The 21,848-nt window shown below is 42.3% G+C and overlaps 5 protein-coding genes and 2 long non-coding RNA genes across 15 annotated transcripts; 3 read left to right on the forward strand and 4 right to left on the reverse strand.

Annotated features, from left to right (window-relative positions):
• Positions 1-10: 10 nt before the first annotated feature.
• On the forward strand, positions 11-12,921 carry LOC114871800 (serine/threonine-protein phosphatase 6 regulatory ankyrin repeat subunit A). Of its 7 annotated transcripts, none has more exons than XM_029178224.2 (14): positions 11-1,306; positions 1,374-1,475; positions 2,423-2,524; positions 2,611-2,727; positions 3,242-3,442; positions 3,510-3,893; positions 3,966-4,286; positions 4,393-5,623; positions 5,698-5,873; positions 5,949-6,377; positions 6,626-7,652; positions 8,247-8,360; positions 10,139-10,406; positions 10,700-11,383. In XM_029178224.2, exons 1-14 carry the CDS (start codon positions 974-976, stop codon positions 11,154-11,156), a joined length of 5,262 nt encoding a protein of 1,753 aa, XP_029034057.1. In that variant the 5' UTR covers positions 11-973; the 3' UTR covers positions 11,157-11,383. The 7 variants fall into 7 exon arrangements, with proteins under 7 accessions (XP_029034057.1, XP_029034067.1, XP_029034073.1 ...); XM_029178234.2 differs by having other exon boundaries at positions 4,396-5,623; XM_029178240.2 differs by lacking the exons at positions 8,247-8,360; positions 10,139-10,406; positions 10,700-11,383 and adding exons at positions 11,841-12,108; positions 12,310-12,921.
• LOC114872096 lies at positions 1,216-2,835 on the reverse strand. The gene is made up of 3 exons (XR_003788711.2): positions 2,799-2,835; positions 1,822-2,049; positions 1,216-1,401 (listed from the first exon to the last, which is right to left on the reverse strand). It is a non-coding gene; the product is annotated as an uncharacterized LOC114872096 (long non-coding RNA).
• LOC114872093 lies at positions 6,062-12,127 on the reverse strand. The gene is made up of 4 exons (XR_003788710.1): positions 12,038-12,127; positions 9,598-9,732; positions 9,137-9,401; positions 6,062-6,147 (listed from the first exon to the last, which is right to left on the reverse strand). It is a non-coding gene; the product is annotated as an uncharacterized LOC114872093 (long non-coding RNA).
• On the forward strand, positions 12,811-15,006 carry LOC114872053 (transient receptor potential-gamma protein-like). Its single transcript, XM_029178817.2, has 6 exons — positions 12,811-12,860; positions 13,004-13,056; positions 14,052-14,179; positions 14,274-14,422; positions 14,534-14,669; positions 14,741-15,006. Exons 2-6 carry the CDS (start codon positions 13,029-13,031, stop codon positions 14,951-14,953), a joined length of 654 nt encoding a protein of 217 aa, XP_029034650.1. The 5' UTR covers positions 12,811-12,860; positions 13,004-13,028; the 3' UTR covers positions 14,954-15,006.
• A 30-nt stretch (positions 15,007-15,036) lies between these two features.
• On the reverse strand, positions 15,037-16,970 carry LOC114871974 (inactive peptidyl-prolyl cis-trans isomerase FKBP6). Its single transcript, XM_029178638.2, has 6 exons — positions 16,878-16,970; positions 16,546-16,798; positions 16,014-16,474; positions 15,763-15,951; positions 15,587-15,698; positions 15,037-15,521 (listed from the first exon to the last, which is right to left on the reverse strand). The coding sequence occupies exons 1-6, from the start codon at positions 16,916-16,918 to the stop codon at positions 15,234-15,236; spliced, it is 1,344 nt and encodes a 447-aa protein (XP_029034471.2). The 5' UTR covers positions 16,919-16,970; the 3' UTR covers positions 15,037-15,233.
• A 256-nt stretch (positions 16,971-17,226) lies between these two features.
• On the forward strand, positions 17,227-21,848 carry LOC114872015 (PIH1 domain-containing protein 1). 2 transcript variants are annotated; one of them, XM_029178734.2, is made up of 7 exons: positions 17,227-17,313; positions 17,381-17,456; positions 17,533-17,715; positions 17,783-17,955; positions 18,016-18,267; positions 18,337-18,480; positions 21,579-21,848. In XM_029178734.2, exons 1-7 carry the CDS (start codon positions 17,251-17,253, stop codon positions 21,684-21,686), a joined length of 999 nt encoding a protein of 332 aa, XP_029034567.1. In that variant the 5' UTR covers positions 17,227-17,250; the 3' UTR covers positions 21,687-21,848. The 2 variants fall into 2 exon arrangements, with proteins under 2 accessions (XP_029034567.1, XP_029034575.1); XM_029178742.2 differs by lacking the exon at positions 21,579-21,848 and adding an exon at positions 18,546-18,727.
• On the reverse strand, positions 18,589-21,627 carry LOC114871978 (sphingosine-1-phosphate phosphatase 2-like). Of its 2 annotated transcripts, none has more exons than XM_029178650.2 (5): positions 21,570-21,627; positions 20,142-21,239; positions 19,864-20,065; positions 19,555-19,779; positions 18,589-19,482 (listed from the first exon to the last, which is right to left on the reverse strand). In XM_029178650.2, the coding sequence occupies exons 2-5, from the start codon at positions 20,635-20,637 to the stop codon at positions 19,065-19,067; spliced, it is 1,341 nt and encodes a 446-aa protein (XP_029034483.1). In that variant the 5' UTR covers positions 20,638-21,239; positions 21,570-21,627; the 3' UTR covers positions 18,589-19,064. The 2 variants fall into 2 exon arrangements, with proteins under 2 accessions (XP_029034483.1, XP_029034493.1); XM_029178660.2 differs by having other exon boundaries at positions 20,142-21,236; positions 21,570-21,586.

Here is a 21,848-nt window from a genome sequence, read left to right on the forward strand (position 1 = left end):
TATCGCGCTGTCTTTTTATGGAAGGCATCGGCCTTGCGTAATTAAATCAAGCCGCTCGGTTACGCGACACGTGTCGGGGCGAGATGTTTTGATCGGCAAGTGCAACAGTCTGCCCGATACGATAATTGCATCTTCATTCATAAAAGTTGGCACGTCGTACGATTCAATTTCCACCTCGAAGAAAGGGGATGAAACGTAGAGGACCGAATTTTTCTCTAAAGAAATGAAACATCTTTCTTTCGAGCGGATGTAAATATGTAATAAAGATAGCCCATAAGAGATCTCGAAGTGAAAAAATAATGTAACAAAAGAAAAAGGGGGATTATGGTTGAGAAATTGGTTAAAATGTAAAAGCAGCGGACTCGAGATTGGTGGATGGCGTGCCTGCTGGCCCGCGCCGGAAGTCGCGTGTCGACGTCGACCATGCCACCACCGTCGTACCACCTTCTGTCTCCCCACCCTCGTAGTAGGTTTCTCGGGTTCGCCACCACCGCCACCGGTTTACCGCATTTTCTTAGCTACCAACGAAGCGGCATACCCCACGACGGAGCAACGTTTAGCTGGTTTTACCGTAGCACGCGTCGTTGCAACCAGCTCGAACCGCGTCCGTTGTTGGTGTACCGTTACCACTTGGTTTCGCGCGCTACCCAGGCAGTGATTGGTCGATCCTGCCAGCAGCGAGAGGGTCGAGGGAAAGCAACCCTCCGAAGGCGAGCCTCTGTTACGTAGCGTCTTCAGAATCGTCAGGATAAACGCAACGTTAACCACGCGCCGTCCGAGGGTGCTTCTTCCTCGAACTCGATGAAAGATCTTCTTCCGTTTCGCGAGATCGTTTCGTTGCTGATCGACCTTCGTGTGACGATGTAATAGTTAATCGGTAAAAGAAAAAAGAAAAAAGGGAATCGTCTAGACGCGTTGCCTAAATAGTAAGGATGTTGGGGCTGGAGGATGAGAGATCCACCTACGAGGTACCATGAGCAGTAACAGCAAGAAGACGTCGGGTGGGAAGGACGACAAGAAGAATCCGTCGAGCAAAGAGGATAGCCCAGTAGCGGCGAAAGATGAGGCCGGAGGGTCAGCGTCGACGGGGAGCACCGGTGGTGCTGGTAGCACGGATGGAGCGCAGCCTGGAAGTAAACCTGGATCGGCTGGAGCAACTAGCCGGGAAGCAGCTCAAAAACTGCTCGGGCTTGCCGCGCGTGGAGAATGGGCACCGATGGACCAGTTGCTCAAGTCTTTGGAGAAGGCGGTGCAGAACGTCGGGGAGGATGCTTCGGTGGCTCCTCTCACCAGCGTTATGGATCCGGTTAGTCGAAGATCATGGTACCTTGCATCAAGAAACGTTCTCGTCGATAAACGCTTGTAATTTCCAGGCGACTGGGATGACGCCGTTGATGTACGCTGTAAAAGACAATCGGACCGGATTACTCGACCGTATGATTGAACTGGGAGCGGATGTGAGCGCTCGAAACAACGCAAGTATTCCAAGAAACGTTAATAGAACGCCTGGTCGTGACTTTATAGTAGTTAAACACGAGCAGTAAGATTCGTGGAATTCGTTCGTCGATTCTTCGTGATTCAGTCGCATTCCACGGAACACGATATACCTTTTCGTGTTGAAAAGGGCCGCGGGTTGGTATTAGCTTTAGAAATCATGCCCGCCGTTGCGTGGCGTCGACACGTAATATTCGAGCAGCTGCGTGGCTCGGCCGCTTGTAGACCACGGTACGTGTACAGTTAACGATCTTGTAATCTTGCGCCAAGTCGAACAGGGCAGGGTAGTAAGATCGCGTGAAGGAGGGCCAAGGCCAAGAGGTTTACCGAAGAGGTTGGAAAAGCAAGCGAGCAAGTAGGCCGTTGAGTCAGTAGGACGAAAAAGTAGCTCGATTCCGAGTGCTGATTAGGCGGACTTTCCAGATTCTATCGGCGCGTTTCTTCGCGGCCGGCGACTACGCCCACGCTCTCCGCCGATCTTGTAACCTTCGTCGAACGCGAGCCATTCGGATCAGCTGCAAAAAGTTGGCTCCACAGTAAACTCCCCCGAGGAAGCTGAAAAAAATTTCATGAAATTAGCTCGACGCACCCTTTTGCCGAGTGTAAAACCGATGGCTAATCGCAGAGGTCGGGGTTGCCAGCCCCACCCAACGCGTGGGATCGACATCGTTTTCGAATCGTTCGACGATAAAGCGTTCGTTTTATTCTGGGCGCGGCAAAACGCGATTTATAACCCGGGTTTCCATACCATCCACTCGATCCGACGAATCTTACCGGTTCTCGCGATTTATTATCACCTAACACCCGGCTATTTCGTTCGATCGGCTGCGAGCAAAAACGTTCGAAAGATGAAAGTGCCGCATCGATCAGACGCGAATAAGAAACGATCCATGGTTATGCTAACGAAAGTGACCTTCCTTTTTCGCAGGACAATTACAATGCTCTTCACATCGCTGCTATGTACTCGAGGGAGGACGTCGTCAAGTTACTCTTGTCGAAACGGGGCGTCGATCCTTACGCTACTGGAGGGGTATATCAATCATTTCCTTATCGATTATCCACAGATCTTAAACGACGTAATTTCGTGCGATATTCGTTTTTAATTCTTCCACCTAGCCGAGACAACAAACCGCGGTGCATCTGGTCGCATCCAGGCAAACCGGTACCGCCACTTCGATACTTCGAGCGTTATTGGCTGCCGCCGGACGGGACATAAGGCTGAAAGTCGACGGAGTAAGTAGACCGAAGGAATTTATCGTCGTGGTATTGGAAAAGAAATGAAACACGAAAGTTTTCAAACAGACCTATGGATCCTCGAATCGAATTAATGCTTTTTTTGCACGATTCCCATCGCGCATTGCTCCCGATTCTCGTCCAGGTTTCTCGCGTGACGCGAATGATGCCGGAGGACTATCGCTGCCTGGTACCGAACAGCTGTCATAATTCTCCGCTATTTCGTTTCTTCTTCACCCTCTGTCCCTTTCTCGTACAATTCCATACGTTTCTCTTTCCTTCTCGCCCCCGCACGCCCATCAGCCTCCTAATGTTCTCTCGTTCTTTGTCTCGTGAACAACCAGGATTATGCGACTCCCGGCGAAATACCCATCGATATTTACGTACGAATTTGGCCATTTATGGAAATCGTACGACGAGTTCGTTTTTCTTTATCCGTAAAAATCGATGCTGCTGGGACGATCAGATGGCAATCGATTAAAATTAATTTTCATTTGATTCGACGTCGTTACAGAAAGGGAAGATTCCTCTGCTGTTGGCGGTGGAGGCTGGAAATCAGTCGATGTGTCGGGAATTGTTGTCTCAACAAGCGCCTGATCAACTTCGCGCGACTACTCCGACGGGAGATTCCGCTCTTCATCTGGCAGCCAGGAGGAGGGACATCGACATGGTGCGGATACTGGTGGATTATGGAGCGACTGTGGACATGCAAAACGTAGGATACAATTTCGAGGACGTGAAAGAAAAATGAATATTTAACGTTGATGAAGTAATAATTACAGGGCGACGGGCAAACGGCGTTGCACATCGCGAGCGCCGAGGGTGACGAGACACTGGTGAAATACTTTTACGGTGTCAGGGCATCCGCTTCCATCACCGATCATCAGGATCGAACGCCGATGCACTTGGCAGCGGAAAACGGACACGCTTCCATAATCGAGCTGTTGGCCGACAAATTCAAGGCGAGTATATTCGAGAGGACGAAAGACGGCTCGACGCTGATGCACATAGCCTCGTTGAACGGCCACTCGGAATGCGCGACCATGCTCTTCAAGAAGGGTGTATATTTGCATATGCCGAATAAACGGGGTGCCAGGTCGATTCACACAGCGGCCAAGTATGGCCACGTTGGCATCATAAGCACGCTGTTGCAACGGGGAGAGAAGGTATGTATTCAAATTGAGAATTTCAATCGACTCGCTTTAATCTGCCACGTGTTCTACTTTTTCGTTGTATAGGTGGACGCGACTACGAACGATAATTATACGGCCCTGCATATCGCGGTGGAGAACGCGAAACCTGCCGTGGTGGAGACTTTGCTAGGATACGGGGCTGAAGTTCACGTGAGGGGTGGAAAGCTTCGAGAGACTCCTCTTCATATAGCAGCTAGGGTTCCTGACGGCGATAGGTGCGCTTTGATGTTGCTTAAATCCGGAGCTGGACCGAATTTGACCACCGACGACGGTCAAACACCGGTACACGTGGCGGCGAGTCACGGGAACTTAGCCACGTTGAAGTTGTTGCTCGAAGATGGCGGTGATCCTATGTACAAATCCAAGGTAGAACTTTGGTATTATATTTTTAACCCATCCTATTGTTCTTCTTCTTCTTCTTCTTCTTCTTCTTCTTCTTCTTTTATTACATCCACGATGAGGACATTTTCAGCAGAACGGAGAAACCCCGCTGCACTTGGCGTGTAGAGGATGCAAGGCGGACGTGGCGCGTCACCTGATCCAATTCGTGAAGGAGAAAAAGGGTCAGGAAACGGCGACCTCGTACGTCAACAGTTTGACAAACGAGGGATGTAGCGCCCTGCATTACGCTGCCCAGATCGAACCGTCGGAAGTCGAGACGCCCGGGGACGATCGAGCGGTGATTCGTGCCCTCCTCGAAGGTGGTGCCGACGTGTCGTTGCAGACGAAGCAGGCACAAGAGTCGGCCTTCCATCATTGCGCGTTGGCCGGAAACAACGAGGTCTTGTCGGAAATGATAAGCGGTATGTCCGCGACCGAGGTGCAGAAGGCGTTAAATCGTCAGAGCGCGGTCGGATGGACACCGTTGTTGATCGCCGCTCACCGTGGTCACATGGAACTGGTCACCACGCTGCTTGCCAATCACGCAAGAGTGGACGTATTCGATTTAGAGGGCAGATCTGCGTTGCATCTGGCCGCTGAACACGGTTATCTTCAGGTTTGCGACGCGCTGTTAGCGAACAAAGCGTTTATCAATTCCAAGTCCAGAGTGGGTAGAACGGCGTTGCACTTGGCAGCTATGAACGGTTACTCGCATCTCGTCAAGTTTCTCGTGCAGGATCATGGGGCTGCGATAGACGTTCTTACGCTGAGAAAACAGACTCCGCTTCATTTGGCAGCAGGTGCTGGCCAATTGGAAGTGTGCAAGCTTCTACTCGAACTCGGGGCAAGCATAGACGCGACCGACGATCAAGGCCAGAAGCCGATACACGCCGCGGCGATGAACAATTACGCGGAGGTCGCTCAGTTGTTCCTGCAGAGGCATCCCAGTCTGGTGATGGCGTGCACCAAGGACGGGAATACGTGCGCCCACATAGCAGCCATGCAGGGCAGCGTTCGCGTGATCGAAGAATTGATGAAGTTCGATCGGCAAGGTGTCATCTCGGCGAGAAACAAATTGACCGAGGCGACGCCGCTTCAACTGGCTGCCGAGGGAGGACACGCCGAGGTGGTGAAAGCGTTGGTCAGGGCGGGTGCATCCTGCGCCGATGAGAATCGGGCAGGATTCACCGCGGTCCATTTGGCCGCGCAACACGGCCACGGTCAGGTACTCGAAGTTTTGAGATCCTCCCAGTCTCTTCGTATATCCAGCAAGAAGCTCGGCGTTACCGCTCTTCACGTAGCCGCGTACTTTGGTCAAGCTGGTAAGCTCTACTTCGATAAACACTGGAGAAAGATGAAAAGCTTCCTAACGAAATTTCTTCTTCCGACGTTTCAGATACGGTCCGAGAGTTGTTGACCCACGTTCCGGGCACGGTGAAGTCTGATCCTCCAACCGGTGGTTCGCTCGTAGGAGAATTAGGCAGCGAATCTGGAATGACGCCTTTACATCTGGCTGCCTATTCCGGTAACGAGAACGTCGTACGATTACTGCTGAACTCGGCTGGTGTACAGGTAACCGGAAGAACAAAACGAACTTAAGTAATGAGCCATTGTAGCGAATAAGATCATTAAGATTCTTGCCTTTAGGTAGAGGCGGCGACCACGGAGAACGGTTTCAATCCTCTTCACTTGGCCTGCTTCGGGGGTCACATCACGGTGGTCGGTCTTCTGTTGAGCAGATCGGCAGAGTTATTGCACAGCTCGGATCGGTACGGCAAAACCGGTCTACATATCGCCGCGACGCACGGTCATTACCAGATGGTCGAAGTACTGCTCGGTCAAGGGGCTGAAATAAACGCGACGGATAAAAATGGTTGGACGCCGCTGCATTGCGCCGCTCGCGCCGGTTATCTCGATGTCGTTAAACTCCTCGTCGAGAGTGGGGCTTCGCCAAAGAGCGAGACCAATCTAGGCAGCGCACCGATTTGGTTCGCCGCCTCGGAGGGTCATAACGACGTGCTCAAGTATCTCATGGAGAAAGAGCACGATACCTATGCACTGATGGAGGATAAGAGGGTAAGCTCTGATCGCCGTTCACCCAGCTACTTTCCCTTTTCCTTTTTTTCTTTCAAAACTCCTGGCTCGATGGTAATTGCCGCACGAAATTTCGAAACTTTTAACTCGAACCAGTCGAACCGATAAATTTCGACGAGTGCCAACGCTAGATAGTTAACACGCGATCCTCAACCTTCTCCCCTTCTCCTACTCTTCATCATCCTTCGTACCTTTTCGCGATTGTACAAGATCGATCGATTTCTTTCCAGTTCGTTTATAACATGATGGTCTGCAGTAAGAGCAACAACAACAAGCCCATCGAGGAATTCGTGCTGGTATCACCGGCACCGGTAGACACAGCCGCGAAACTCTCCAATATTTACATGAAATTGTCGGAAAAGGAGAAAGAGAGAGCGAAGGATTTGATAGCCGCTGGTAAGCAGTGCGAAGCGATGGCCACGGAATTGTTGGCCCTGGCCGCGGGCGCCGATTCGGCCGGAAGGATCCTTACATCGATGGATCGCAGGAACGTGGAATTTTTGGACGTTCTCATCGAGAACGAGCAGAAGGAAGTGATCGCGCATACGGTGGTACAGCGATACCTCCAGGAGCTATGGCAAGGGAGTTTAAACTGGAACGCATTCAGGACGATCCTATTGTTCATCGCGTTCCTCATCTGTCCGCCTGTCTGGGTGGTGTTTGCCCTTCCACTCGGTCACAAGTACAACAACGTGCCCATCATCAAGTTCATGTCCTATCTCACGTCTCACATTTATCTGATGGTCTTCCTTTTGCTGGTCGGCATAATTCCGATATATCCGGTGGTGAGAGCTAGCCTGCTGCCATACTGGTACGAATGGTGTCTCCTCGTGATGCTTTCCGGACTGCTGCTCTTCGAACTGACCAACCCGAGCGACAAAAGCGGACTCGGTTGGATCAAATTGGCGGTCCTGTTGTTCGGCGTCTGCGGTGTCGCGTTCCATCTGATGGGTTTCGTGGTAGTTCACCGACCCTACTGGCCGACCCTGCTTTACCTCAGGAATCAACTGTTCGCACTGAGCTTCTTACTGGCGTGCGTGCAAATCCTCGACTTCCTATCGTTCCATCATCTCTTCGGACCTTGGGCAATCATCATCGGTAACCTGATGAAGGATCTCGCGAGATTTCTCGCTGTGCTGGCCATCTTCGTGTTCGGTTTTTCCATGCACTTCGTAGCGCTGAATCAAGCCTTCAAGAACCAATCGATCCAGGACGCGCGAATAGAGGACAGAAAGAAAAAGGGCGCCTTCCAGGACGGTAAGTTCGACGCACGTTGATCTTAGCCGCGATTCTCATAGACTTTAGGAGAGAAAGGGAGAGAGAATAACCTCCTGACTTCTACCCCCTGTCTTTTCTATCCCTCGGATACGATCGCAAGCTACTTTCAAAGATTAGAATGAGAAAAAGGAAAGTAAAAAGAAAAGAAAGCTAGCGGCGCGGTCGATGGGACCGCGAACATGCGATAACGCGAGAATAACGCGTACGAATGCTTCTCCTCGTTTGGAAAAAGCTCGCATCGATGTTCGAAATCGCTCGGAACGTCCGTGCGTAACTCGAGACATTTTCCTTGTCCTTCGCGATGACTCCTCGACTTGGACGAGTATCGATACGTAAGCGGCATCATTAGAGGGACTGAGTTCGATCGAATCGTTGTTAACGCTCGGCTTTGTCTAATTCGATACCGCTCTGTCTTCGAAAGATCGACTAAAATCATTTTTTCTCCTTGTTCCGAAACGCATAAAATTTTCGATTCTCTACACGATAGAAAAGAAAGAAAGAAAGAAAAAGAAAAAATACAAGCAGCCTGGTTATCTCGTGACAAACGCATAATCGGATCAATTGCAATAATAGATTTGTTGGCCAATGTTACGGAATGGATGATGGAGACGCCATCGACGGCGCCTCCTCGTCGCTACGGCCGCTACAAGAAAAAGAATGAGTGTTGTGACGATAGCTCCCGAGATAGTAAGTTTTGCCGATTGAGAACGTTTAAAAACGAGAATCGCAACCTAACGGATACGCGAAAATTTGAATGGCAATGACACGTGCACAACTGAATGCAGGACACGATTCTTCTTGGTGTCGTATCGTCTGCATTGTGCGTTTTGGCCCGATGTGTGTTGCCTGCTGGGACTGCTGCCTGATTCCAATCAACATTAAATTATATATCTATATTTGCAACGTCGCGAGAATTGTTACACACTACGCTGTAACCCGTGCTGTGATTCGGGCTTTTGGGCGATTCAATCATCGTCTCTCTCTCTCTCTTCGTATTGAATATTTCGTTCAAACGCAGGGATTGAAAAACATTTACGATATCGCATCAATTTTACCCCTGTTCGAGACCAAGCCCGAATAACGTTCGCGCTGTTGAGTCCGAATCGCAGCTACTCGGTGTCCACGGCTCGATCTCGATCTCGATTTCGTTGTTTGATCCCGATCTCGAGGTCTCGGTGTCCCACCGAGTGGGTTGGGCGACCACTGCCGGCTTGTTTCTTTACCTCACGGAGGCGCCAATCGAGCGCGCGTTTCTCCACAGCCTCTGTTGTGCATCGTACGCATCTCTCAATCAATATAAAAGAGCAATGTTGTCTTTCTGGTGCTGTTCGAGTCTTGCGCAATGCGTGTTTGTTTCTTTTTTCTTTTTTTTTTTTTTTTTTTTTCTTTTGATGTGTCACTGATCGGCCAAAGTCGGATATGACATCGAAGCGACACTTCTCCACATTCGGTGACAATCTTACCGATAAAGAACCACCCCCTTTCGTCTCGATCTCCGTTTTACGATTTCCTCATCCTCGATAGTTCCTTGCTACCGTCAGAATCTTCTATTCCCCCTTCGAATCCTTGTTTCTTCGACTACGATCGCTTCGCCTGTTCTCCTCTCGTCACCGTGTTTCCGGAAAGCAACGAAGCGTCCGATCTTGGTCCTTGCATGCGCACGGTACATAGTACTCCTTTCTTCGTTACGTACACGTGTTCGCTCGCGCGGCTCGTCGCAAGATCCACCTTGAATGTTCGACAAGAAATAAGGGAGAGAGAAAGAGAGCGCGCGAGAGAATGTGAGAGAAAGTGAGAGAGAGAGAAAGGGGACGGGGAGAAAGAGAAGAGAGAAAAACCGCTGGTCGTCTGCATGCTGCATCTCATCGTCCAAAAAAAAAAAAAAAAAAATTTTTTTCAAAAAAGTAAATAAGTAAACGAATACCGATTGTGAATCCCGTGAGTTGAGAGAATCCGGGTATAGAGAAGAGCACGCGGAAAAGCCGCGCAAAATCCGGATGATCGATATAACACACACTTGGCTTATGTAGATCCTCGATGCGTACCGCGAGTGTTTGCGCTGAAACAAAAGAAAATGCAAATGAAACAGAATAGAAACGAAACAAAACAGAACAAAACAGAAAAAAAAAAAATAAATAAACAGAAAATAAACGATAGTGACCATCACGACAGTTAGACGACACCCTCGAAAAAGTTTACACGACGTGGATCGAAGCTCACGGAACGTCCGGCATGCATCCAACGTTATTCGCAAGCATGGCCAGTCTGTATTAGCATGAGCATGTTCGTACATTCATCGTTCGTTCGATCGTTCCAATGTACGTATTGATACACCACCCGCATCCATACATAGCGAGCCCACAGTAGCCAGCCTAAAGGCACGACGCAGCAGTCACGAGAGAAAGCGCAAAAATGAATGCAAACAAACGACATATCAAGACACGTGTGTGTGCCTCGAATTCCAGTAAAGATGAATCCGGTACTCGCCTTCGAGTACCTGTTCTTCGCTGTCTTTGGCCAAACGACCCACGGCGAGCTGAAGGTCGAGACTAATCAGCCTCAGTGGACCTCGGTCCTCTTCAAGTTGGCATTTGGCGTATACATGTTGGTCTCGGTAGTCGTATTAATTAATCTGCTGATCGCCATGATGAGCGACACCTACCAAAGGATACAGGCGCAATCGGACATTGAGTGGAAATACGGGCTCAGTAAACTGATCCGAAATATGCACAGGTAAGCCGGCAAAACGTACCCCGTAACGTTAGGCGAAACGGATCATCGTCGCGTCGAAATTCAAATAACAATTTAATTTAATATATCGCGTATAAGAAAAAAAGAGAAAAAAAGAAAAAATGGAGCCCGCATTCTCCTCGCCTAAGGAGTGTCTACTCCGTCTGCATATGTATATCCTTTCGTTAATAATTTCCGTTCAGCTGCATCCGCGCCGGGTATCGCGCATCTCGTATGTAGATCATTTTTAAACGAATCTACGGGAGATAGGTTGGACACGCGATTCCGTGTTGCAGAACGACCACCGCCCCGTCGCCTCTTAACTTGCTCACTACTTGGATCGTGTACTTCATCAAGGTGTGCAAGCAACATTCGGCGAAACGAAAACGGCCCTCGTTGATCCACATGATGGGACTTCAGCATGCCGGTCGTCTGTCACCGAGATCGAAGATGGGCGCTAAATGGTTGGCCAAAGTGAAAAAAGGTCAAGTCAGACCGAAAGACAGCGTTACTTTGTCGGTGGTACACTTGAGTCCTCTCGGTAGCCAATTGTCCTTCAATAGCGCGACCAGAATCGAAAGCGTAGTCGATTGGGATTCCATCAGAAAGAAATATCTAGCGTTGGCTGGGAACGAGCCTGAAAAAGAAGCGGATAAAGACGATAAGAACGAGGAGAACGAGAAGGAAGAGGATAACGGACCGACCGCGTCGAACTCGTCCACGATGCCAGCTACTTCAACGCCACCTATCTAGAGGAACCATGTTCCTCGCCTCGGACTAACAAAAGTTCAATCCATAATTACGAACTTGCTAAATTAACGAGCTAACGGTGTCGTACAAATTTTTCGCGCGCTAATTGCGCAGCATTGAATAAAAGAAAAGATAAAGCTACGACATCGAACAATTCTAGGTAACATCTCCGAAGGTCGACGACCATCACAATTCCGCGAGATATAAATCGAGCCTGGTATCGTTTCGGAGTTTACGTAAGTAGTGCCGCGAACACGAAACTAGCCAAGTACATAATATGTACGACCGTTATATCGTGCGTCCAAACGTTTGACCCAACTATGGTTATCCTACTTTTGGACTGCACTTCAATTCTCCTCATGGTTCCTCCACGATAGGATATCTCCGACGTGGTAGTTTGCCAAAGTAACCGTGATCTCAGCAAACGCATTCCTTTAAATATGTATTATAAGACTTTAGAACGACGCCATCTTGAATCGCGTCTTAGCGTTTATAGCGATACAGACACGGCACCTCGACGTACCTCGAGGTCGACAAAACCAACACGCACGTTACTTTACACGCATACATATAATACATTACGTATACATATATACGTACATACAAACAGATCGCATAACAAGAAAACCATGAACGGGATACACAAGAGTTTTCACGAGACATATGTCGTTCCCACGTAATTTCCAGTCAGGATGAGTCCCGTACTGGCCGTTGAGTTATTGTTCTTCGCCATCTTCGGTCAGACGACCCACGAACAATTCAAGGTCGAAATAATGCAGCCCGAATGGACCAGAGTTCTCTTCAAGCTCGCCTTCGGTATTTATATGCTGGTTTCGGTGGTCGTGCTGATTAATCTGCTAATTGCCATGATGAGCGACACTTACCAACGGATACAGGCACAATCCGACATCGAGTGGAAGTATGGATTGAGTAAGCTCGTTAGGAACATGCACAGGTAAGGATTTATAATCGTTGCTCAACATTAAAAAGTAAAAAAAAAAAAAAAAAAAAACGAAAAATATGGACTGTTCTTGTATAGCATATTTCTCGAGAATCGAATCGAGATCAAACTGGTATTTATCGATTACTCGTTCGTTAACGTCGATCCTTCGTGAAAAATGTCTAATTGATCGGAAACACGTTTATCGATGCGCAGGACAAGCACAGCGCCATCTCCGCTGAATCTTCTTACCACCTGGTTGGCGTACTTGTTCAAACTCTGCAAGAAACGCGCTGCGAATAAACAACGACCCTCCCTCGTCCGTTTGATGGGAATGCAGAGAACCGGTGCCCTTTCCCCGCGTTCCAGAATGGGCGCCAAGTGGTTGTCGAAAGTGAAAAAGACACAGGTGGCACACAAGGACAGCGTCGCCCTATCGGTTGTTCACTTGAGCCCTCTTGGTAGTCAGCTATCGTTCAGTAACGCTGTAAGAATCGATAATGTCGTCGATTGGGACGCGGTCAGACGAAAGTATCGAGATCTTTACTGTGAAAAAGTCGAGAAACACGTTGAAGAATCGAAAGAATCGACGGAACACGAGCCCATGCCGGCAGTTTTGGAAAGCACGTTGGTCGTTGTTTCAACCGAAAATCAAGCTGCCCCCGCCCCTGTACCATAAACCGAAAAAGGAACCACCTAATTTTACACTTATCCATCTGGTCTTGGATCGTTGCAGCCGATTTCGACTTCAAACGCTGTTTCAACATGTACAGTCTCGTCTCGTACGATTTTTCTTATCAAAATAAAACCCAAATCGATCGGATCGTTTTTTGTGACTCTACTGTTATTCCGTGGACCTGTCACCCTTTCTCGCATCGATATAACGATTATCGTTTCAACCATGTTTTAGAAGAGACGTTGAAGACGTAGAAGAGATGCTGTGTAGCAACAATACACAGGAATGTAAGGTTGCTTGGTTATGGTTAGTCTCTCTGTGTGCTGTCACTCGTATTCGCCGTCCCCTTAAATGTTTCATCAACAAATTAATAAATTAGTTCCACCGTGTTAACGAAAATATCGTTGAAAGTGCACTTACCCATGCTTACTGGCCGAACATCACGATGCTTGCAAACTTAACAATATCGAATCTGTTTTAAAAACAATCGATTGTATCGCGATTTTCGGTTCATCGACCGTCCGCCGTTTCAATCGAACTTTGTCATCGATCATATCGCACATTCTCTTTATCGATAGAATCATTCGCACGAGTTGCCGCGATATTTTCAAATCAAATAATCACGTGTCCAATAGTGATGTGCGGCCCGACTAGTCGGGTCGGTTCGGAAACAATCGGGCGAGCGTCCGATACATGCGTGCAGTCGTGTAACCCGACTATTTCGGGTTCGGTCGGGTACAGTCGGGCAGTTTTGGACGAGCTCCCAAATTATCTTATTATTAAATTATTTTATTCCAAAATTCCATATAAAACAGATTTTGCGCATGCTTATTGCAAGTATTAACAAGTACATTAGAGTTGGGCCGCGGCCCGAGGGAGCTCGTCCGAATCTGCCCGACTGTACCCGACCGAACCCGAAATAGTCGGGCTACCAGACTCCACGCATGTATCGAACGCGCACATCCCTAGGGTACACCGTTCAAATGTTCTAAAATCATTATCGATCATTCGTATCAATTTCCTTTTATCATTGGTACCGATCATTCCTATTCTTCCTACTCCCCTCTTCATTTCCATCGCATGTGCTCTGTTTCATGCTACGTGTAATCCCTTCCTTTCGGCAAAATGACATTGATTTTCATGAATGGAACGCAACGATCATAATTGTAAATGTATACACATAAAAAAAATGAACAAGTTAAATAGAATCAAAAATGACGATCATTGCGCTCCTTCGTGACTAACTCTGGCAATTGTAGATGCTTGATTAACATTCTTTCAGTGAAAGTGAGTCCCATCGATATTACGGAAAATCTTTTCTTCGCTATTTTTGGCCAAAAGGACACGGATGACTTCACGATATCGTTGAAACGAAAGATGCAACCAAGTTGGACCATATATTTGTTTAAGGTCAGGCTAATGATTCACAGCAATTACTCGACAAATAGAAATTTGTTAATTAAACGATTCATCATCCAATGATACCTTGGTAATGTTCCGGCAGGTATCCTTTTCTATGTACATGTTGGTTAGCGTGATAGTTCTAATTAATCTGTTAATCGCGATGATGTCTGACACGTACCAAAGCATTCAATCTCAGAGCGACATTGAGTGGAAGTATGGGCTCAGCAAACTTATTCGGCAAATGCAAAAGTAAGTACGTAGATCACGATTAGTAGCTAAGCTATTTGGCCCTGGATAGATAGTACCATGGCAACTCAAAGGACAGAAGATCCTATTACAATTCGAAACTACGTTTTTAAGAACACGAACTGCGCCTTCACCTTTAAATCTTGCTACATCCTGGATTCCGTTCATTGGAAAAGCATGTAATAGTCGAAGCAGGCAAGAACGAAAGGCAGGTGTTATGAGATTACTTGCAGGACATCCATTTACGCAGGTACGTCGATCTTTCGATATTGCTTTCCTTTCTTTCTTCGATATTGCTTATATTGCTTTCTTTTCTTGTAGGATAACGGAATATTATCGCAACAACCTGATACCATTAGTTTTCCATTACTTCGACCAAGTCCGTTGGAAAGTCAATTATCTTTCAAAGATTCGATGAAAATCGAAAATGTCGTCGATTGGGATCTCGTAAAAAGAAAGTATAGAGTAAGATTTGGTAATGAAATCGAGAAACCTCTTCCAGAAGATTCATCTACAACCAATGCAAACGTTTAAACAATTTTATATACATATATATACTTCTATATTATTTATAAACACTATGAATTTATCACCTTATCGTAAATGAAATCTATATATTATCACTTTGATATCTCTTTTATTAATTTCATATCTGCTATATGTATGATTAACTATAAGTGTAGAAAAAGAATTAAAGTAGTATGTATCACTAATAAAATGTGCTTAAATCATATTAAATTTCTGAAATTCAGACGTTCTTCAGCACAAAAATAAAAAAAATTTCTTGCAGTTTATAACACACACACAAGTTACTTTAGTAATTAAATTTGTTGAGGTATGTTACTTCTCTACCATATCTTTGGTGTGTAGTAACTACCAAACCGAAAGCAGCTGCTTGTTGGCGTATACATTTATCCTCGTCTGGTGTTAACGATTCGGGAAGTGGTTGTCTTAAAAGTTCACTATCTTGAACAAATGCTTCGCATATATCATGCGCAGCCTTTTCAAATGCGGATTCTTTCTTCGGTTTGTCTTCATTCTTCAAACACTTTGACCAAAGTTGTTTCTCCATTTCCAAATACTTTCTTTGCTTTTCATTTGCCTAAATTTAATAATGAATGCATTAAAAGTAATTTGACCTTTAAAATTTATACCCTCAATACTCACCAGTCTGATTTCTTTAATAATCTCTTCATTCTTTGGTTCCATTTGTAAAGCAATTTGTAACTTTTCCATTGCCCTATCATACTCTCCCATTTTCAATAATGCTCTACCATAACTATAAAGTAAAATCTATGTTATATTCGTTCTTCATAAGTTAAGTTAGTTTGAATGAAACATACTTGAAATGAGTCTTAGATGTTGGAATAGGTATTCTATTGCACGAATTACACACGCGACGTGGCATATTTACTAAATTGTAACAAACTGCAAGATTATTATAGCCTCTTGAAAGCAGTTTGTTCGCTACATCTTCTTCCTCCTGATCTTTTAATGCTGCTTGTTCTAACCACTGAACTCCTCTTGAGTATCTAAAAAAGAAAAATAATAAATTACAATAATAATGATACATTAATGAATTCTGTTAACTTACTCTCTTATTGCCTGCTTAATCTTATTCTTTTTAAAGCAATCTTTGGCAGTATTAAATTTAGCCTGTACTCTCTTGACAATATTTGCAAATAACTTTTGCTCTTCTATAGACAAGCTTTTGTAAGATTCAATACATCCACTGTCCAAATAATCAATTACATGTACAACATACAAAATATGTTCATTTGGAGGAATACGTGGGGCACAACCACATTTTCCATATGCCAAATCAGGATGCACAATGAATATAGCTATTTCATGTTTCTGCATTGATAATAAACCAATTTCTAAACCTGGTATCAATGCACCTTGATTAAGACAAAAAGTTTCTGCACCTCCACGGGCAAAACTAGAATCAAATGGTTCATCACTATATTCAAAGTGAGCAATATATTTTATAGTAACTTGAGCATCATAAGGTATAATTCCTCCAACTCCCTTCTGTTTTATTAATTTCATAACCTACGAATAATGTTAAAAAAATTGATGTATATAAATTGGAGATCCTGGTAACAACAAAAAGTGTTATTTACTTTGCCATCTTTAGTAACGTTGGTCATTTTAGCCTTTAATTTTTCAAAACTTAAACCACAAATTGAAATTGAATTTTCCGTAGTGCGATTATTATCATAGTCTTCTTCATCCTGGAAGTCATCCATATTTAGAAGATTTAATGCTTCTTCGTTACTCAACGGCAGATCCGAAGAATAACAAAATTCCTCTTCGTCGAGGTTTTCAAAATCGTCACCGATTTCAAAAGCAAAACCATCTTTTTGGGTTAAATCCCTGAAACGAATATTTTTAATATAATTGCACTTATTTGTAAAGAAGTAAATTACCTCAGAATTTGTTTATAATTACTTACTTGAGACTAAATCCCTGCGATGCGTTTATAAACTTTGTCATTTTAACGATAGTTTACAGAAATCATAAACTTAATTTTCAAACGTTAATCTTAGTTATTTTTTATAGCAATATATATTACAAAATTGCTAACTATTTTAAGATCTTATTATCCAAGAATATTATGAAAACGACCTTTTATTACTGTGTGTTTGTCCTTTGAAGGTTTTCTAACTACCCGAGAAACAAAACCTGACAAAACCTTTTTCTCCCACCACCTAAACTTAACGTATTTAAATAAGCTTAGCTAAGGTTAAATTCATGAAACATGAACACACGCATAACAAATCTAGACGTAAAATAAATTCGTTATAATAGGTATTCTAAATAGAATCATGAATAGTAGAACATTTCTTGATATTGATGATTCGATATTAACAAAAAACTTAATATTACCCGTAAGTAATTGCAATAATTGCCTAAATTTTAGTTTGAAATTGTTATACAAATATTTTTCTTTTTAAGGGAAATGCACAAACAACTGATGAATTAATGAAACAATTTGATTCAAAACCGTTTTTTATTATACAACCTACACCTGGTAATTTATATCAACATTTTAAGTACTAATAATAATATGTATAAAGTACATAATATTTAGATAAACAATATTACAGGAATATGCATAAAAGCAAAAACTGAAGATGGAGAAAAAATTTTTCTAAATATATGTACATCAGATAAAATACCACCAGCTGAGGATATATCTGATGCAAAATTTTTTGAGATATTAACAGACGAAAATCCACAATTTGTAATACCTATGAGTATTGGGAATGAAAGACTTGAATCTGATAAGGGTACCTAAATCTTCTGTATGAATATAAATATAGATTTAAGTACAAAATGAAACATGTAATATTGTAGGTGGAACTCCTTGCGCAACATATGATATTGTAATTAACACCACATACTTTAAAAAATGCCAGAAGAAGAAAAATTTTTTATTATTCACGATATCGGTTATCATGGATGGTGTGTCAAACAAATTTAATAAAACTATAAATGCAGAGGATTATGTAATCCTTAAAAATAGAAAGGTATGCTTATATAATTAAGCAAAATAAAATAAAATTATAAATTTGAATTTCATATCATAGGTTATTGGTAAATTGCAACAACATAGAATAGAAAATCGAGAACCACGAATTCCTTCACAAACTAAAAAGCCATTAATCGAAGAGATCAAATCACCCATAAAAAATCTCAGTGAAGATCAAAATAAATCCAATCAGTTACGTAATGTTTCTTCAGAATCTGTTTCCAATTCAACATTGAATTATGTATTATTGAAACAACCAAAAAAAGGAATGCCTACACATTTGATTGGTTTATTTCAAATGCCTAAAGGGGTAAGATGATTAAACGTTACTTTTAATCAATAGAAAATAGATATATACACATATTGTTATCTTGTACAGATTACTAGTAAAGATGTTGAAGTACTTCTTGACGAAGATCGCGTTGTAATTACCGTTGATAAAACTGGTCTCACACACGACCTTTCAGTTCCATGTATCATAGATATAGAACATGTAAAATGCTGTCTAGATAAAGATCTGAAGGTAAGAATATTAGCTTACTATAAATTACATTTTATTATAAGCACATTATGTTATTACTTTTACAGGTATTAAGATTAGACATGCCTGTAAAAAACGTTGTAGACAACATTTAAACGAATTACTTTATTTAATTTATTTTGTTATAACAATAACCTGCTTCATGTATGACAGTAACAAACATGAAACATCATAACATTTAAATATATGTATTTAAAAAATCGTAAAATACAAAAAGTATTATTTGTTACTTCAGTTTCTTTTCTCAACAAAAATAGAATTTTTATATGCACAAATGGTACAACGGAACGCGTATGCAAATATAAACATGAACTGGATGTTTCTAGTAACTCTACAGAGTAATTAGTACTTTTTGTGATGTATTAAATAAAATATGTAAAATCTGAACATTGTAAAAGCAATGTGTAACTTGTGACTAATTTCTGTATACAAAAATAGTATCACAAACACTGCTACTGGAATGATTTGTATGATAGTAACTTCGTCTTATCACATACTACTTTAAATAAGATTCATAAATCCAAGTATACTAGTATGAAATACGGAAATAGAAATACCTGATAATTTTATATTTCCGTGTAAAATGTCGGTCGTTCAATTCCAATCATTGTGAAAAAATTTGGCAAGAAGTATACTGTATTTACGCCTATCATAAAACAAGACAAATACTTGTGGACTAGATCAACAATAACCTTATTTTTATTTCCGGAATAATTTTGACTTTTCATGAGGTCCTTGGAATTAATGTTCAATATGGCACACATTGTTTTATAACTAAGAGACTTGCAAATAGTTCTTGTTGCCAGAATGCAGCAAAATCCAAGTATCGTTCTAAGTATCATACAACCAAACATTGTATAAGATGGCCAAATAATTTGATATGGTGGTGAGTTTGGAGGAGTTAACATTATTCCAGTATTGTAGTTGAGCCATGCTCCTAAATGAATCCCAGTAGTAACAGATACAACCATAGTTGTGTCACCCCTGTAACAGAGGAACCATCGATTACAATTACATTCACGTATTTACGAAATACGGGATCATTATATTTATTACCTGGTTGGTGTCCATTTCTTACTGCAAGGATAATAAACTATAACCGCTATACTAATAGCAATTAAAATTGCTAAAGCCCAAATGTTTGAAAGGATATAATAGTCTGTTATATCCACTAAAGGTATTAATATGATCATTAATCCAACAGCTAAGATTAATCCTGCTAAAATGTCTAGCACCGTGTGCATACCCAAATACAGCCTACTCATACACACAAGGGTACACCTTTCAAATACATAAAGATACTCATAGATTAAGTCTTTTATGAACTTTATCAACCTGTTGTTAAAGGCTTGTGTTGTCACTTACCACAGAAATGCAATTGTCCAACCGACGAATACATGATAAATATACCTATTCATTGTAAATAATACTACACTGAATGGGATTGATATGCCAATCATAGCATGGGTAGATGGCATTCCATATTCTTCTGCCCATTTTGATTGTAATCGAACTGCTGGTGGACAAGCAGGTCTTGGCCAGCATATAACATCCTTTAATATTTGACCTACGGATATAGTTTTACATTACAGTTGTAATACTTGAGAATAATGTATACTAGATTTTATTGGTTAATAGCTTACCTATAGTCATGATAACAGCCCATACCAAAACAACTCTTCTACCTACAGCACCATCAATGTTCCAAAACCAAAATGGTATAAATGTAGAATAAAATATTTCATCTCCCAATTGAGTACCGAATAAAAATAAATAATACCAGAAATAATTTTTTATAGTATAATCCGAATTTATAAGAGTGGATGATTGTTGTGGTTGAGTTTTAGTAACATTGTTGGATTTTCTCTCTACTGTAGTATAACCATTCAATTTTGATTCTTCATTATTTACCGAACAATTGTTCGTATTATGTTTAAATTTGTGGGATTTAATATCCCGCGTTTCACTGTGCGAGTTTTTGTCGCTATAATCTTTTGAGCTTTTCGTATAGTGTGTTTTAACACCGAAAAATGTTTGAAATTGTGCGACTAAAGACGGATCTTTTAAATATTCCACTATTTCTGACCACATAGTGTTTACATATAATATACAATTTTCACCGCCAAACAAACATTTCATTTAACAATTCAATAAAATATTATTAAACACGTGGAATGAATAACGACGGCTTTATGCAACTGGATGTATAGATTACACAAAAATCCATAACATCTACAAAGATTAGATTACACATCTGTCATATGAAAAAAAAATGCTCTTTACATAAAACTGCCGTGAATACGTTAAATAATCTATTGACTATTCATCGTTCTTTGAAACTACGTAAACCTATTTTCAAATAGTGAAATTCACTTAAAATTTTCAACATATGAAAAGTTATAAAATAATTCTTGTGTTGTTCATACGTATACGGACAAGTGTAAAATTGAAAATATTGATTTATATCTGTCATTTAGAACACTTTCTATTATTTTCACAGCAATTCATTTTATTTTGTGAACTACAACACAGTTGTAACGTAGGACGCTATATGCTTATATCAGTGACTACACAATACATAGTGTGTACTACCTTAATTATTTTAGAAATTATAAAAGGTACAAAATATTGTTAAGGTGATGCAAGCGTCGAGGCTGAACTCCGAATTCCGCATCGGTAAAACAGGCCATGTTTGATCGAAAAGAAACTGATTTAAGCGCCACCTGAAGAATTGCATCCTACTAACGGCATACTATATGTATTACGATGCTCAAGAAAGAACGTTATTAAATATCAAACAGTAAATGGTGTGAAAGAATATTAAAAACGATCAATATTGGTTAGGAAATTAACGATATAAAAGGGAAAGTAATTCAAATTCTGCTGTTTCAACCTCATTGTACAATCGCGGCAAGAGGACAAATTTTCAACTCTTGTATTTTTGAAGAAAATGCCGAATTAATGTCAAAGATCAAGAATCTAGACTTCTCTTCGATGGTTTTTTCTCTTTTTTGTATTTTCAACACCCGAAAGACAATTTAATTTAATATTTGAAGATAATTTAATGTTACCTGTTGCAGACACGTGCAAAACGGACGAAGCTTCGAAGAGGACTCAAGAGGACTGTTGCACTCCACCACACTCCGCGCAACGCACCCTTTAACGATGAATCTGATTGGTCTAAATAGGAGGACGCCATAATGGAATAACCAATCACAGGCATTGGTAGAAACTTCAAATTGCTTTGAAACTTTAACATGAAAAGAATGGAAAAATTCGTTGAAAATTATCAACGCCATGCTTATTGAAATATGATCAAGATTACTTTTTTCACTTTAAAGCACCGAAAT

The sequence above is a fragment of the Osmia bicornis genome, chromosome 3 (assembly GCF_907164935.1).
Source record: "Osmia bicornis bicornis chromosome 3, iOsmBic2.1, whole genome shotgun sequence".
In the NCBI taxonomy this organism is placed as follows: domain Eukaryota; kingdom Metazoa; phylum Arthropoda; class Insecta; order Hymenoptera; family Megachilidae; genus Osmia; species Osmia bicornis.